General features: G+C 35.3%; 1 protein-coding gene across 1 annotated transcript; it reads right to left on the reverse strand.

The window, feature by feature from the left end:
* Positions 1–7,521: 7,521 nt before the first annotated feature.
* On the reverse strand, positions 7,522–18,203 carry LOC129947074 (uncharacterized). Its single transcript, XM_056057507.1, has 4 exons — positions 18,046–18,203; positions 17,698–17,972; positions 8,910–9,076; positions 7,522–8,843 (listed from the first exon to the last, which is right to left on the reverse strand). Exons 2-4 carry the CDS (start codon positions 17,936–17,938, stop codon positions 7,710–7,712), a joined length of 1,542 nt encoding a protein of 513 aa, XP_055913482.1. The 5' UTR covers positions 17,939–17,972; positions 18,046–18,203; the 3' UTR covers positions 7,522–7,709.
* Between the last annotated feature and the right edge of the window lie 404 nt (positions 18,204–18,607).

Consider the following 18,607-nt stretch of genomic DNA (forward strand, 5'->3'; position numbering starts at 1 on the left):
ATGTTCATGGAAGGTAAGACAAAAGTGTTAAAATCCTTTTCAGCAAGCAAAAAAGAATATCTCATTATGGATAACATGAAATGACGTACATCAAAGTGAATCTAATAAGCAAAATGGGTTTTCCTGTTCTCTTTTTTTAAACTTTCCAATCCCTCTATTTTCAAAAGTGATAGTTAATGTTGTCGCTAGTGAAAAAAAAAAACTTATCCCACCTTCATCACGTTCATTTTACATTAGGGTGAAAATATTGAACTTGAGGTGTGGTAGAAGTTTAAAGTTTACATAGGGATATGTGGCAGTACCATACGAGAGTACAATAGACTCCACTTAGTTGAAACTCACAAATATCACAATGCAGCTATTCAGGAAGATAAATCAGAGAACTTTTGGCAATATGTCCAACTTCTATAGTCAACTTCTCCAAAAGATTTGGAACTTTTTAAAACGCATCAATACCACATCTGAGGTTCCTCCATGGAGTCACCTTGGACCTATAATATTTGTTCTTAAACGATTTCAGTCTTATTTCAAAAAACTCTTCTCTTTCAATATTTGGGAATGATTTGAAAATATTTAGGGTAATTCAACAGAATCTAACTTTTCGGTCAGTTAGTTGCTTTCGAAGATGGCGTCTTTTAACAAAGAACACATTTCTTTGGAAAGTTATAACCGGCACGTACTGTCTTTGAGCTGAGTTTTTAATTTTATCGCAGGATATCTTTATCCGTAATTGGCAACTAATGGAATGTTGATGTTGATAATAAAGATTTATCTCATCGCAAAAATGGTTTTTTCTTATAAATTAATAAATTATGTACATAAAAGTTTAAAAGCAGATTATTGGTTAAAATTTGCTCTAAAAACTTGTAATTTTAGTGTTTGTCATTATTATTTAATTCTTTAAAATGTCAGTTTAAATATACAATATGGACTCGCGGTAACGTAAACTATTAAAAACCGAGCGGGTTTCAGGCCCAGTGGGGGCAGCAAACGAGAAGGGGGGGGGAGGTGGTTCCACTATTGGACACTTCTCCCTATCCAGACGGCAGCGAAGGAATTCCCGAGATTTAATCAACGGTGGCGTCTACAGTTCCAGTAAGGTCGAACTACTTAGGAGTTAGGGGACAACTTATAGGGCTTCTACGACTTATTCGGAGCACAGGCTTTTAAGGAGCCGTTTTATCCGGCTCCCTGGATCAGTTGCGAAGCACCAACAAGCCTCTGATACAGACGGATTCACTGTTGACAATCTACGCAAACGGATATGCACGTGGTTTGTTAGGTCCCTTAACAGACAACGTGCTGCAGAAGAATTAACGGAGGCCCTAGACTATAAAGCAGGGCCGGGCAAAAGGAGGATGAAAAACTGCGATATTTACTATGGTGACTGCTACCATGAAAACCAACAGCGCTTATTTAAATGCGGCTTCGTTATTGGAGCCAGACTTAGGCAAGAAGTCTTAAGCTATAGGTGCATCAATGAGCACCTCATGACCATACGCATCAAGGCTAAATTCGGCAACATTAGCCTGATATACGCCCCCACAGAAGAGAAAGATGACAACACCAAAGATATGTTCTTCGAGCTCTTAGACAAAACATATGATCAGTGCCCTAGCTTCGATATTAAAATAGTCCTGGGATATTTTAATGCCAAGCTATAGGAAGGGAAGACATCATTGGTGGTATAATCGGGAAAAACAGCCTGCACGATAACACTTCCGACAATGGATTCAGGCTCATAGATTTTGCTGCGGGGCGAAACGTCATGGTAGCCAGTACGCGTTCTTCACACCTCAACATCCACAAAGGAACTTGGTGTTCTCCAGATCAATCTACCGTCAAGCAGATTAACCATATTGCGATCGACGCCACAGACGCTTCCAGCATCGTGGATGTCCGAAATTTCCGAGGAGCTAACATCGACTCTGACCACTATCTCGTTGTAGCCAAGGTAGCACTTCGGGTTTCCACACCCAAGGCAAAACAGGGAGATGCTGGGAGAAGAAACAAAGTCGAACGACTACAATCGCAAGAGATCGCCAAAGCCTTTCATTAACGAGTTACATTTCCAAGATGCAATCAGAGAAGCCGCCTCTGATGTGCTGGGTTTCAAGCACCCACCAACAAGGAACCACTGGTTTGATGAGGAATGTCGGCAGGCCAATGCCTGCCAGGCACGCAAAGCTGCGCTGCATAGAAGGGCGAGAGCAGAATATGAAAGGACCACTTCTGCAGACTTTTTAACGGCGACGACGAACTGAATTCCGCTGTCAGGCAGGATTCAACATAGATGACAATGATGACAGTGGATGTCTCAACGAATTTAATTTCTGACACCATCAGAATATCAGCTGTCAAAAGTTCTCACAATAGAGCAAATATCTATAAATGTTGTTGTTATGACGAATAATGTAGGAAAAGTAAGCAAAAATCTTTCGCGTTACTTAAAGTAAAAAAATCAATAATTCAGCCTCTACATAAGTTTCTAAATCTTCAAACAAATTATTCGTACAGAAGATTGTGTAGCCTCAAAAAACAACAATATCTAAAAAACATGGCGTTGAATCTCATAAATTCGAATGATTCTAGATCATTTTGATCAAGTGTACGCATTCTAGCTCGCCAAAATAATGGTCTCTGCTATTGATGTGGATACAATGGCAACTTACTTCTAAACACTTTTTACAGCAGACCCTTGTCAAATGAACATACATTTTGCACTACCATTCACTTATATTGATGTGTTACTTACTTACTTACTTAAGGTGGCGCTACAGTCCGGGGCGGACTTCGCACGCCAAGTTGGTTGAGGTCCTCTCCCACCTGGGTGCGTCACCTGAGTCGCGGTCTTCCTCTACTGCGCCGTCCCTCGGGATTGGTTTCGAAGACCTTCCGGGCTGGAGCGTTGATGTCCATCCGCTCTACATGACCTAGCCATCTAAGCCGTTGGACTTAGATTCTGCTAACTAGGTCAGTGTCGCTGTACAGCCCGTACAGCTCGTCGTTATATCTTCTCCTCCATTCTCCATCTATGCGTACGGGACCAAAAATCGCCCGAAGAATTTTTCTCTCGAAGCATCCTAAGACGCTCTCATCTTTCTTTGACAGGGTCCAGGCCTTAGCGCCATAAATGAGAACCGGCATGACCAGTGTCTTATAGATGGTGATTTTAGATGCTCGAGAGACGACTTTACTTCTCAATTGCCTTCTAAGTCCAAAGAAGCAGCGATTTGCAAGAGTTATTCTTCGTTTGATTTCAGCGCTGGTGTCGTTGTCTGCATTAATAGCGGTGCCTAGGTAGACAAAGTCCTTAACTACCTCAAAGTTATAGCTGTCCATGGTGACGTTTTGTCCAAGACGTCGTCGTTCAGTGTCCTTTTTTGATGACAGCATATACTTGGTCTTGCCCTCATTGACCACTAAACCCATCTTCTTCGCTTCCGTCGCAATGCTCAAAAACGCTCCACTGACATCACGCTTTGATCTTCCAATTATGTCAATATCATCTGCGTATCCGAGTAATTGGATGGATCTTTGGAAGATTGTGCCTCTAGTGTTGACGGTTGAGTTTTGCACAATTATTTCCAGAACGATGTTGAAGAAGTCGCATGACAGTGCATCGCCTTGTCTAAAACCTTTTTTGACATCAAATGAATCGGTAAGATCTTTTCCGACCTTGATAGAGCAGAGTGCATTCTCCATCGTCATTCTGAACAAACGGGTAAGTTTGACAGGGATGCCAAAACTAGACATTGCTCTGTAGAGCTCTTTCCTATAGATGCTGTCATAAGCGGCTTTAAAATCGTTAAAGACATAGTAGGTATCGATTTGAAGCTCCTGGGTTTTTTCAAAGATCTGCCGTAGTGCGAATATTTGGTGGATAGAGGACTTTCCTGGTTTGAAGCCACACTGATAAGGACCAATCAGGTTGTTGACGAATGGCTTCAGACGTTCACATAATACGGCAGAGAGGATCTTATACGCAATGTTAAGGAGACTGATGCCTCTGTAGTTGGCGCAGTTTAGAGGGTCTCCTTTCTTATGTATCGGGCACACTATGCTGAGATTCCACTCATCGGACATGCTTTCTTCCGACCATATTTTGCAGATGAGTTGGTGCATGCTCCCTACCAAGTCATCGCCTGCTGCTTTGAATAGTTCGGCGGTGATGCCGTCAGCTCCAGCAGCTTTGTTTGACTTAAGTTTAGATATAGCTATCTTCACTTCGTCAAGGTCGGGTAGGCGGAATTGTTGATCTGCGTCGCCGAGGTTGAGTGGTTCTATCTCCCTTACAGCGGAATTCGGTTCTTCATCGCCGTTATATAATTTGGAGAAGTGATCTTTCCATATTCTCAGCATCGACTGTGGTTCTACTACGATGTTCCCTTGATCGTCTTTACAGGCTTCGGTTCGTGGCTGGTACCCTTGGGAGGTTTTTTTTTACCTTTTGGTAAAATTTACGAACCTCATTCCTGTTGTGACATCCCTCTATCTCTCCTAAGAAGCCGGTGTTCCTCTCTCCTCTTCTGCTCGTAGAGCTCGCGAGCAGCTCTCGTCCTTTTGTGCAGCGCCGTTTTGTATGCCTCTTGTTTCGCTGCGTGAGCTTGCCGGCATTCGTCGTCAAACCAGGGGTTTCGCTGTGGTGGCCGTGTGAAACCTAGCACTTCAGAGGCGGCATCTCTGATGGCTGCAAGGCAATGTTGCCACTGGTTTTCAATGCTTAATGCAGGAAGCATAGGACTCCTTAGGAGGTTATTAGAGACTCGATCGGAAAAGGACATGGCAGTCTCTTGCGATTGTAGCCGTCTAACGTCGAATCTTCTCACAGTACTTCCTTGTTTTGGCTTGGACCGGGATATCCGTAGCCGTACCTTGGCTACAACGAGGTAGTGGTCCGAGTCAATGTTGGCCTCTCGGAATGTTCGGATATCCTGGATACTGGAGAAGTGTCGTGCGTCGATCGCAATGTGGTCAATCTGGTTGACGGTTGATTGATCAGGAGATTTCCATGTCCCCTTGTGGATATTAAGATGCGTGAACTGCGTACTAGCTACCAGAACGTCTCGCCCCGCAGCGAAATCGACCAGCCTGAATCCGTTGTCGGAGGTAGTGTCGTGCAGGCTGTATCTCCCGATTATGCCACCAAAGATGTCTTCTCTTCCTAGCTATATTGATGTGTTAGATTCCCCATTTTCAATGGAAGAGCTGAAGAATAATAATGCTCCGGGTTTAGATGACATACCGGTCGAGTTCCACAAAAATGCCAGCTAACAATTCCTAGAACAAATTTTACTTTTAATAAACAAGATGACAAATCCAAATAGCTTCCGATCTTCATACACATCTGTGATCCTTACCTACCAGAAAACTACAGAGGAATCTCTGTTTTCAGTTCTGCGGAAAATTTTCACTCAATTACTGTACCTAAGGCTTGTTTTCTGGGTTGTTTCTGGGAATAATAAAAAAGAGGCTGGCATGCGACCCACACTGATAACTTCCCATCCCGTCTGTCGATTTGTCTTGCTTTAAAGCTTGTCTATATTTACTCGTATCAATTTTTACCAAATTTGCGTACTATTTTTTGTAGAATTTATTTTTTATGAAAAAACGGACTGTTGGATTTTTATATACAAAAATACTGAATATCGAAAACAATATTTTCTGTGAAATAAAATAATTTTAAGCCAATATTTTTAATTTTTGAAAAGCTATTTGAGTCGAAAGTACATTTTTACCAAGTTTTAGGATTAGGTTTTTATTTTTTGTAAGAAAAACTGTCAATTAGATTTTTCTCAAAATTTGTCCTAATGCTGAAAACAATATTTCTTATAAGTAAAAATTAATAAGAAGCTATTATCCCAAATTTTTGAAAAGAGATTTGAGTCGAAAACCATTTTTTACCAACTTTTGATAATTTTTTGTAAAAAAAACTGTCAATTCGATTTTTTTCAAAATGTAACTGAATGTTGACAACAATAGTTTTTGAAAGATAAAAGTAAATTAAAGCCAATATCTCAAAGTTTTGAAAAGATATTTGAGTCGAAAATCAATTTTTACCAACTTTTATACATTTTTTTTAAGGTTTTTATTTTTTATAAAAAAACTGTCAATTTGATTTTTCTACACGTATTTCAGAATGTTAAAAACAATATTTCTTATAAGATAAAATAAGATTGAAGCCCAAATTTCAAGTTTTTGAAAAGATATTTGGATCGATATTCATTTTTTACCAACTTAGAGTAATGTATTTTTTAGATTTTTATTTTTTTATAAAAAAAAACTGTCAATCCGATTTTTCTCAAAATTATATCAGATGTCAAAAACATTATTTTTCGTTGCACAAAATTGTTTTGGAGATAAAATCATTTTATATTCGTAAAATTTTCTAGGTGACAATTTTGTTTTCTCAAATTTATTTATTTATAAAAAAAACTGTTAATTGTTTTTTTTTTTATCAAAAAATATACTAGTTTAGTATCACGTTACAATATATTATATAAAATTTAATTTAAGTCTCTAGCGTTTTTGGTTCGTAAAATATTTAGGGTTAACTAAAATTTTAACCTTTTTTCAAACTGTTAGGTAAAAAAACCACCCACGCAATTTTCTTGAGAGCCCTTTCTGCAGCTTTCTGCCTTATTATCTGTATCACAAAACTTATTTGAAATCGATATCTCTTCTGGTTCTTGAGCTATGGACGACGAAAAAAACGTCGCGAACGTACGGACGTACAGACGTACGGACGTACGAACGTACGTACACACGCACGCACAGACATCTTTCTAAAAATCTTGTATTTCGACTCTATTGACCTTGAAACGTCGAGAAATGTCAAAATTTTCAATTTGACAAATCGGACCCATTACAATAACTTCCTATTTGAAGTTAATAAGTTGTTTCCAAGCTGGATTCAGAGCAAATCTATCTACAATAGACCAAATTTTTACTCTAACGAGTGTTGCTAAACGTTTTATTGATAAAGTGTTTGAGACAACTGTCAAAAGTTCTCTCTTATACGCTAATGAAGTTTATGGATACAAGGACTTAGAAGTAATCGAATTAGTCCAACCGTAATTTTTCAAACGTATTTTCAGACATCCTGCTAAAAAAAACTACGCTATTTACATTGAATCTGGGCTGCCTCCAATTTACTAAAAAAAAAACCTCAAAGCTTACGCAGGCTGTATTGTTAAAGTCATGAGTAGACCTAATAGTAATATTCAGAAAAAGATTATTTTGATAGCTCTAGGAACTCTCCTTTTAAAGATCCGTTGTCAATAAGTATTGATAATTTAGAAACATTTAGAAATGAACTGTATGACCTTATAGCCATGCATGTAAATCTGTTATACTAATATTGATAAATATATTATATGGAAAAAATAAAGAGTAAAGAAAGAAAGTTCTAGAAAAAAGGAACTTCAACAATTTACATAGTAGATGACACATTATACAAATAAAAGTCAATTTCCAACCAAGATCCATTGCATAAGATGTCCCAAAATAAAACAAACTTGATAAAATTATTTTAAGTTTTAGTTTAATGTTCTTTTGATCGAAATTTGAAAAAAATGTATGTAAATGTCAAAATACAAAATAGTCTTATACAAAACGCTGATTTTTATCAATTTTTAAATTTCTACAAAGCTTCTTTATGACATCTTACAGCATCATCAGTGCATATGAATCTAATCAAAATATTCGATTTAAACTCCTTCAAGACGAATATACGACCCTATTCCACGGAACTTATCCAAGGCTTCTCTCAAAGTTGTTTGCTTAGTTTCAGGAACTGTGAAAAAGTAAATCATTGCATAGATAAATTGCAAAGCAGCCAGAATCATAGCAAAGTTTGAAGTTGAATCAAAAGTTGCATGAGAACACACAGCAATTTGAATAATATTTTCAACAACAATAGAAATTAAAATAAAATAAGGCTTCACGGATGGCGAAAAAGCTTCACCCAAATAAGTTGTGCTTGCAGGTGCAACAACTCCAGCTAGAATTTGATGAAAAATCAAAAATGCAATGGCTGCATGCAAACTGCTTACTGACGGATCCGTATTGTCTCCGAATAATGTTCCAATTCCCAACAACAAAATGCTACCAGTCAAAAGTGCAACTCCACCTGTTGCTCTTCGTCCGACGGAGTCTATGGTTAGCAATGAAATAGTTACTCCTAACAATCGCATAAAAACATAAGGGAAGGGATTTGGCTCGCTTCCTAAGTTGTTTAAAGTGGAAGTAATTAAAAATCCCCAGGTCAGTGGCAGCGAGAATGACAACGATACTAGAACACGAAGAATAGTGACCTTTAACATCGGTATGAAGCTGGTACATACATTATTCGTAATTCCACGATTCAAATCTTCCTCCAGTAGCATCTTGTTTTCATTTAGTAATGCATAAGTTTCGTTAGTGATAGTTTTTGGCTTTTGAAGCTGACGGAGGGCATTCAAAGCTTCTGTCTCGTTGTTTCTTCGCAAATAGAATATTGGAGACTCGACTGTAGTAGCAAATGTATATATCAAAGCCACGAGTCCATAAATCAAGGATGCAATACCAATAACCCGGTATACTTCCGCAATAGTTTCCCAGCTTACTGAGAAAATTGCTAAAAGCATGGCACCCACACTGAGACTGCTTTGCTCAACACCCAGGACACGTCCTCTGAACTTCTTTACAGATTGCTCCGAACCAGCTATAATAGCTGGTATGATGGTCAAGCCAAATGCAATACCATCACAATAACGAGCTAAAAGAATCCACGATAGTGGATTTTCGGTCGCAAAAACGATGTAAATGGTGCCCTTAACGATGACCAGGATAGATGCAATAAACTTGAAACAAAAATAGAAAAGACATTAATTTTGGAAATTGATTTCTTTAAACTAAAATAAACTTACATAAAATGTCCGCTTTGTCAATTTGTGCACCAACGATGCAGATATAAGCGCACCTATAATGACGGCAATAAACCAACAATATTGAGCATGAGTTCCATATTCGGTTATTGGTCCAACGCCAACACTCATCGCAAGACTCATACCACCTGATAGAAAGATCATGGATGCTGAAATCGAAACAGGCATTGGTTATGACTTTTGACATTCAAGGTGGGTTTTTCATTGGCAAAATTAATCAATTTAGTTTTCATTAAAAACTTTTATTTTTTATTTTTCTCCGTTTTCCATTGAACAAACTTGATTTATTTTTGCCTTAACGAACGTCAAATTTTCAGATCTGTGTTTATTTTTTTGTCCTTAACCCCATCTAACACTAAACAAATTTTGATCTGTCACTTTGAAATATGTACATATGTATTTTGTGTGATTTGTTAGATTGCGGAAATAATGTTGCAGATATTTATATGCTTAAAAATAAATTATAAAAAATAAAATAAACAATAAAAATTGATTTTAAGTCTATTAAATTATTAACAATTATTTGAATGACACTAACAACAAAAACCGATTTCAAGTCTTTTTTCATTCGCTACATAAGATAAAATCATTTTTACTTTTGCAAAATATTGGATTATTAAAAAATTTTGACCTCAAGATTTTAAACAAACATGACATTACGATGGTAGAGAAGTGAGCCCACCGTTCCTGTCAATCGGTCTGTCTATCCGCGTCCCTAAAACCTAAACCATTGGGTCGATTGAGTTGAAACTTGGAAATTAATTAATTAATGGCTGAATCACAAACACGCTTCAGCTTCGGCTTCGTTTGCGTTACGGTGGGCCTGCTTCGAGGTTGCTTTGAAGGACATTTCTATGATTTCATCCCTCCAAAGAGCAAATATTTTGTTTGTTAACATTTTTGTACAGCTGTTCAGCTGTCAGACAAAACAAATGTTCAGATAATTGAACTAGAGCTTCCGTTTGAAGTCACATTACCTTACATTATGTTCTTTTCCTAACGATTGTCAAACGTAACGTGAGGTCGAAGCTCCATTGTGATAGCATGCATTGAATTCCTATGGCTAAACTCGTAAACGTCAGTTGAAGCCGAAGCTGAAGCGTGTTTGCGTTTCAGCCTAAGTTCTTAAGCAGATTCACATTAGTCCTTTTTTTACTTTTTTAAGACCAAAAATAACAGTAGTCCCCATACAATTTTTTTTGTCAATAATCGTAAAATTTGAATTTTTGTCAAAAACGGTCTGAAAGATTTTTAAGAAATTGTCTCTAATTTTTAACTTCGCTTCTTTCGTTATATATGTTGGATTTGTTCCAGAAGGGGGAACCCCAACACAACCATTATTTTGTTTTTAAATTTTATCAGGAACTAGTTAAGCGATTCAAATAAGTTTTTTTTTCTAAATAATATTTGATGAACAAAACTTTCTAATTTGTTTGAATCTTTGAATGTACTTACTATTTTTAAACAGACTCCCTGGTTACGGAGCCAAGTTCGTGAAACTATTCGTGCATTTCATTTTACATTGATATTCAAACTTACAAAATGAACACTTATTAAAAACTCAGAAATCTTGCCAAGCATTAGCCCAGCTGTTTTGAAAACTTATAAAAATCACTACTACAAGATTTCGTAAAATTTGTCAGCTGTTCTTTTCAAGATGTTTAAATTTGTACAAATGACGGCAAATGTCAATTGTCTTTTGTCATTTTTGTTAAATAATAAGGGGTTTACTTTTCAAGTATAGAGCAAAACATTCCGCAGAGCCTGAGTACGTCCAGTACGCTCTGAGAAAAAGAGTTTGTTCAGAGGTCTCTTATGAAACAAACTGGAAAACTAAACTGTCAAGAGTTAAGGTGAGCTTACAGCGAGAAACAACAACTTCAACAGCTATTCTAACAACGACTTCACACTTTTTAGAACCAATTGTTCTAAACAGAGGAACATCGACATCAACCCTAAAATCGATGCACATAGCTGTGTAAATGCTACCAACCTCTTAAATGAAACCTCTTAAATGAAATTTTCAGACCTATCAACACTCAAATCAAAATGTGCCAAGGCAACCATCTTTTTGTGTTGTCTATTTATTTTGGTTTTGACAATGGGAGAACATTTTTAAAATCAGTCAAACAAAATTCTTTTATGAACAATAAAAGGCACAAGTTTAAAAAAAAAACATTGGCTCTAAGCTAATGAAACGAAGGAAATTGCATTTGCAAATTTTTAAACATGGCTTTTGAATGCGAACATTTTGTTGCTATTAGAGTTGATGTGTCAATCTGTTTCCCCCATTTAAATTTTTCATCGCTATCTGTCATACCACACGAAACACACATGAAGTTAGCCGCAGTCCGCTTTTTACTCCATTACATAGGTAATTTTATTCGGATCTTATAAAGAGCCAGGGGCGAACGCAGGTAGGGGTTTTGGGGGTTAAAATCCTCCCGCAAATATCAGAATATGTGCAGTAATTAAATATTTGTCTTGTTTTCATTCATACTAACAATTAAAATGTTTAATATTTTTATTTTCCGTAGAAGATGAAGGGTTTTTAACTTTTTGTATGAAGCTAAGTATTATTATTAACACAGAGATGCTCTCTTTCGCCATGTTTCTCATGGCTAAAAATGAAAAATTGAAAACAGAAAATGACATTGTTGTTATCGTTTTTGAAACGATCTTACTGTCACTTATGACATATTTAAATATCAAAGCATCTAAAATTGTTCGGTTTATTTACACCATGTCACAAAAGTCTACATACGATTTCAAATTGTATTGTTTTTTTCTTAAAAAAGTAGTCAACATAAGATTTTTTTATTAAAATATTTCACATTTCTTTTAAATAACAAAATAAATAAAAAATAACAAAAGTTCTTTAAAACTGAGTCTGAAATAGAAAAAGGTTATACGAGTCTGTTTTTGGTATTCGCAAAAGTCTACATATGGTGTTACTTGGTAATGAATTTGTAGCTATCAGTAACGTGTTTTGCCACCATTTGCTTTTATCACCTCTCCTAATCGTGATGGCATAGAAAGAGCTAGTTTTTGGGTAAGTTTAGGTGAAAATTTGACAAATTCTTTAGCTAAAACACTTTTGAGCATTGGAATCGATGTTACGGTCCTTTCTCTAAGTTTCTGCTTAAGGTGGGCTCATAGATGCTCAATAACATTAAGGTTAGGCGATTGTGGGGGATGTTCAAGCCACTTTTTGACGAGAAACGAGTTATGCTTTGGGTCGTTGTCTTGCATAAATATATAATTGGACTCAAGTTTTAATTTCTGTAAGCTCCTGATTAAATTTCTTTAAAAATGTTAAGATATTTATGCCGATTCATCATCCCGTCTATGAAGTGCAACTCCCCAGCTCCTTTCGCCGCCATGTATCTCCATACCATAATAGATCCCTCTCCATGTTGGAGAAATGTTTTTCAAGGCGAGCGCTGTGTTTAGCTTTTGCCATACTTTGGACCTTCCATCTCGTCCAAAAACATTAAATTTACATTCGTCAGTGAATAACACTCGTTATCAGAATGTTGGATCAGTAATGTGTTTTTTCATACTTTTTGGCGTACTCCGAATTTAGTTCTAGTTTCTATCCGAATTTAAGTTAACTTGTATTTCCTGCTTATAATAAATATATGTATGCAAAAGTTTTCCAAAATGTTTGAGTTGATTATAGATTGAGATTTAAGCCTAGTACATACTTGTGAACCATCTCGTGAACCCATACAAATTTCAGTTTTTGGTTCACCCGTGAACTTGCTCGTGAAGCTGAGTGGAGAACAAAGTGGAGAGTTTTCGTTCACGGGCAATTCACGTGCAAAATGTACGGGAACTGTTGGTGAAGCTTTGACATTTGGTTTCCGCATTTTAAAGTTTGTGGCTGCTTGCGCGTTGTTCTAAAAAAAAAAAGTTAAAAAGGTGTCATATGAAATAGAATACCTATTTGAAGATTCAACTGATGAAGTTGACAATGATCACAACGTGTACTCACAAGTGTGTACCAGTGAGCAATGTCAAAAGTTCACTTTCTCCACTGGCGAACGTTCACTTCACGAGGAAGTATGTACTAGGCTTAACGTGTTTTTTTCATACTTTTTGGCGTACTCTAATCGTTTAATTCTGTTTTTAGAACTTATTAATGGCTTTTTTCTTGCTACTCGTGAGCTCAAACCAGACTTAGTACACGACGAACAGTTTCGGGATGAACTGTTATATTTTCAAATGATTGCAATTCTGCCGCAAGTTTTATGGCAGTCTGTTTTGGATTCTCCACAACTTTCCTCATCGTCCGATTATCCAATTTCCTGGGTTGTCCACTTTTTGGCCTACTATCGTAGTTACCCGTTTCGTTATAGTTTTGTATGTTGATCTGAACTAGGGCCTTAAATAAATCCAAGCTTTTCCCAATTTTCGCCATTGACTTTCCGTTAGAAAATGTTACTATTTTATGTTGTTTATAAATATTAGAATAATTTATATTGCATAAAGTGCATACAATAAAAAGCTTTCTCTTGTTTCAACAAAATGATTAAGAAATTTAGCATCGTATGTAGACTTTTGTGACATGGTGTATGTTAGTTTTAACTGTAAATAAAACACTTCTTGAATTGTGACACAAGAATATTTTAAAACATGTCTCCTAAATTCAATATTTTTTTTTAACATTTGAATGCGTTTCTGCATTTAAACATAACTTTTTAAGACACAAAACATTATGGGGCACATTCATAGTCATATTTTAAACCCGAGTCTATTTGAATTGAAGTCTAAATTTAACAAATAGGTTAGGCACAGCTGCTATTCATGAAGAATTTTCCAGCTCTATTTAGTTCGAAACAGGTTTAAAGCACCTAAACAAAATGGCTTGTAGAGTGTAACAATATAAATTACGTCAGCTGAAGAGCCAAAATCTTTGAAATTCTTTAAACTATTTCGTTTGCTGTTAGTTGAGAAATTCTATTAATTCCGGTGGTTTTAAGACTTGGAAGCACGCAGATATTAACAAACATTTCATTGAATTTCGATCTATAATATTTACATAGAAGATCAATCATAAACTTGACAGTTTTTTTTTCTCGAGTCGATACCTTTCATAAAAATCGTCTTCATTATAATTATTATTATTTACTTCTTTATTGATCAACTTATACGTAAAAATAATTTATAAAATTAAAAAGAATAATGAGATATAGACATCCTCAATTGCAATAACAAGGTTTGAAGTAATACTAAAATAAGTCAATGTAACTGTTACGATACCTTTAGGCATGAATACAATATTGTGATAGTAACTCCCAACCGTATATACCATTTAAGAATCTTTGGTTTCCTGAAGTGTGAGAAAGCTTTTGAAGAAATATAGTCTTCTAATTTCAAGTAAAATTGGACATTCGGCAAGGAACTGGAAAATGCCTTCCGGTACATTAAGATTATAGAGACTCACCGTTAAATCTTGTCTGTGTGGCATGCAATTGAGGTAAAGAGTTTCAGTGCTCATTTTATATTTCATAGTTTCATAGTGCTTTCATAGTTTGTCAAGCTGTTATTGAAATAATTATTTGGACCAAGACAGTGATTTAAACTCCTATATAAGCTTCTAGATTCAGACAAGCGTGCGCGGTCTAGACAGCTTTTGTAAAAAAGTTCATCTATTTGCGCAATGCACTCGTAGAATTTGATTTGTCAGTCATTTATATAAGAGTTAAATTAAGTACCATTCCGTGTTCCGTAGCCAAATCCAACCATTCTTTGAATGGCGAAAAATTGCGTCTAAATGCATAAGTAAGTGCTTCTGAAGATTTGTGCTTGGACGCTTCATTATTTTGATAATGAAATCCTCATTTGCTTTGAGATTCTTACAGTAAATTTGAGGTATTCCTGCTTCTACATAAATAGCATAGGTGGGGACTGAGTAAGGTAGTTTAAAAATACGTCTAAAGAAAAAGCACTGTAATCGCTCAAATTCTTCCACTTTTTTATAGCTAAAAACTTGATTCGCATAGCAAAGACAGGAGTTAATGGTTGCGTTTAAGACCTTAAATTTAGATGCCCTATCCACGTTTTTATTACAATAAAATTTAGGCCACATAAGATTGATTGCAGTTTTTGCCTTACTGACTTTTTCTTCTACAAGTAGTCGCAAATTGAGATTGTAAGATAGAAGGACACCTAAATATTTAAATTCCTTAAAAACCTCTATAGGTTGGCCTGACAATTGCCTTCTTACTCTCGGATGCCTTCTATCTGCCGTGTGCTGAAAAATCATGATTTTAGATTTTGAGGTGTTAATGTTTAAGTCCCAAGTGTCGCAATAACTCTTAAGTTTATTAATTTAAGCTTTAATGTAAGGGCGTTGTCCATTAAAATCACTAAATCATCTGCATAAAGGAGTGTTTTAATGTGTATCTTCTACTATGAAACCGCCCAGCAAGTTTTAAGATACATCGTCAATGAATAGGGCGAACAAAATAGGACTGAGGACGCAACCTTGTGGAACTCCAGTTTCAGTATCAAAAAAGTCTGACATATTACTACCATTCCAAACTGCAGCTGAAGTGTTCCCAATCAGTTGTTTGTAAACATTGGGGAATTTCGTAGAAACATCTATCAAGCTAAGCTTGTCCTCGTTTAAGAAGACGTTATTAGAATATTAAAAGAGAATCATGAAAATTTACAGTGCTGTTCTTAAAAAACTCAACTGGTATGCCATCAAGTCCACAGGACTTGTTGTTTTTCATTAACCAACTCATTTAATCCAATTGGTGCATCGAGATCTTCATCAACAACATTCGGAAGTGCGTATTTTAAAATTAGTGGAGAAATTCCTCCTGTCAGAAGTCGACCAAAGTATAATCCAAACGTTTCTGCTTCAACTGCAATAGCTTTCGACGGTTTACAGTGCCCTATTTTCCGAACTTTGTGCCAAAAAACTTTTGCATTTTTACAGTTAAATAACTCTTTAGCAATTCTCTTAAAGTAGTTACTTTGCTTGGTCGCACAAATGGCTTTATATTTTGTATTACTTGAGACATAGACCATGACCAAATTTGCACGTTTGCAGAAGTATGCCCTCAACAACTTCAAAACAGAATAAAAAAGACCTTATTTTAAACGTGACCCCAAAGCAAATTAAAAAAGGGGCTGGGATCCGACCCACACTGACTTCCCATCCCGTCTGTCGATTTGTCTTGCTTAAAAGTTTTTCTATATGTACTCGTATCAATTTTTACCAAATTTGCGTACTATTTTTTGTAGATTTGATTTGTTTATGAAAAAAACGACTGTTAAATTTTTATATAAAAAATTGCTGAATATCGAAAACAATTTTTTCTGTGAAATAAAATAAGTTTGAAGCCAATATTTTTAATTTTTGAAAAGCTATTTGAGTCGAAAGTAAATTTTCACCAAGTTTTAGTATTTTTTTTGTAAAAAAAACTGTCAATTTGATTTTTTACAAAATTTTATCGAATGTTGAAAATAATATTTCTTATAAGATAAAATTAGTTTGAAGCCAATTTTTAAAAAGATATTTTAGTCGAAAATCGATTTTTACCAACTTTTATTAGTTTTTTTTCGGTTTTTATTTTTTGTAAAAAAACTGTCAATTCGATTTTTCTCAACAGTTTTGCTGAATGTTGAAAACAATATTTTTTATAAAATAAAATAAGTTTGAAGCCAAAATTTAAAGTTTTTGAAAAGATATTTGAATCGATGTTCAATTTTTACCAACTTTGAGTAATGTTTTTTTTTTTTTACATTTTTATTTTGATGAAAAAAAAACTGTCAAGCCGATTTTTCTCAAAATTTTATTAGATGTCAAAAACATTATTCTTCGTTGCACAAAATTGTTTTGGAGATGAAATCATATTTCAGTCGTAAAATTTTGGAGGTGACAATTTTTTTTCAGTTTTTTTGATTTATAAAAAAACCGTTAATTGGATTTTTTTTCAAAAAATACACTTCTTTAATATCACGTTACAATATATTATATAAAATTTAATTCAAGTTTCTAGCGTTTTTAGTTCGTAAGATATTTAGGGTTAACCAAAAAAACCACCCACGCAATTTTCTTGAGAGCCCTTTCTGCATCTTTCTGCCTTATTATCTGTATAACAAAATTTATTTAAAATCGATGCTCTATCTTGAGCATTGGACGACGAAAAAAACGTCGCGAACGTACGGACGTACGAACGTACGTACACACGCACGCACAGACATCTTCCTAAAAATCTTTTATTTTGAAACATCGAGAAATGTCAAAATTTTCAATTTGACATATCGGACCCATTACAATGACAAGTAAAAAATGTCAAATAATTATAAAAAATAGAGCCCGAATCCCGATAGATTAAGAAACTGAACGTAAGAAAGAGTGCGTTCACAAAAATAAAATGAAAGCTATGCATCATAGAACTTCAAATAATAATTTATGACCATTTTCAAAATTTTTAGTGAACTAATTTATCAGCGAATAAAACATTTGAACCTGGTGACAACTTTAACCGACAAACTATTATGAGTGACACACTGATAAACCCTGCTTTAGAAAATTGACACTTTTATGAGTAATAAACTCAGTGCTATATGCGAGTAGATAAGAAATCAATTTTGTTCGTTCCATTGGCAATGGTGAAATTCTCATGACTTCTTCGGTAGCCATTTTCAATTTATTATCAGATTATTTTTGTTTTGAGTAAAACACATACAAACAAAAAAGCTTTTTTATCTAAAAAGAATCATAAAAGAATTGTTTATTGTTAAATACCTGCGGCTAGCGATCTAGATTGTGGAGTATTCCTTTGGTAATCTTCATACCAAGTGTAAGTTGGAGCAACATAGGGAGTTTCTATAGTTCCATATCCCGATGTTACTGAAGCCGGTTGAGGTTGATAATCAGATGGCATCGATGACGATGCCGGTTGCGCAGTCGGTGCTGATGGCTGCGGCGGCGGCATTGGTGGTGGAGCCCCTCCTGTCAAACTCTCTGTTTCTGAATTCTGATTCATACTTGTTGAGTATCATGCACTTCGTATCTATTTTCTTTGTTTTGTTTCAATATTTGGATAAATTAAATCACTAAGAATTGAATGAATATAAAATGTATTTATTTTACCCAATTTAATGCAACAAAAAAAACACTTTTCAAAACAAATATTTGCGAAGTTCTAGCGTAGTCTTTGAGTAATGTCTCGCCAGGCAAGAGGAGAGAAACTATTTTAATTTCAAACAAACAAAATAGATTTGAGTTCATGACAAAAACTCGGCATTTTAACATCAATTTTAGTGTTGCCATTCTTTTATAAATATTTTGTGTATTTGATAATGGATGAACTTATAAATTTAATTTAATGTCACGATAAATAGGTGGATAAGAACGAAAACACTGCATTGATTGAAAATAGATGTTGGTATTGGTTGTGATTGCTCAAGTAGCTGTCAAATTTGTATTCAAGTTTGTTTTTGCTGGATGCACTACAAAATAAGAAGAAAAAAATCTTGATGTTCCGAATAATTTGCTCAAAATGTATTTAAGAAATATTTTACATTGTATTCTCTTAATCGAGCTTACCTTAATGGCTGAATCACAAACACGCTTCAGCTTCGTCTGCGTTACAGTGGGCTTTGAATGACATTTCTATTATTTCATCCCTCCAAAGAGCAAATATTTTGTTTCT

The sequence above is a fragment of the Eupeodes corollae genome, chromosome 2, assembly GCF_945859685.1.
Source record: "Eupeodes corollae chromosome 2, idEupCoro1.1, whole genome shotgun sequence".
Taxonomy (NCBI): Eukaryota; Metazoa; Arthropoda; class Insecta; order Diptera; family Syrphidae; genus Eupeodes; species Eupeodes corollae.

What these genes read in the sequence shown, in the direction of transcription:
- LOC129947074 (XM_056057507.1), bottom strand. Translation starts at nt 17,938, where the DNA reads ATGAATCAGAATTCAGAAACAGAGAGTTTGACAGGAGGGGCTCCACCA. An exon ending in ATCTAGATCGCTAGCCGCAG is followed by an intron (nt 9,077 to 17,697) that starts GTATTTAACAAT and finishes TTTCGATTTCAG; the next exon opens with CATCCATGATCTTTCTATCA. An exon ending in TGACAAAGCGGACATTTTAT is followed by an intron (nt 8,844 to 8,909) that starts GTAAGTTTATTT and finishes TTTTGTTTCAAG; the next exon opens with TTTATTGCATCTATCCTGGT.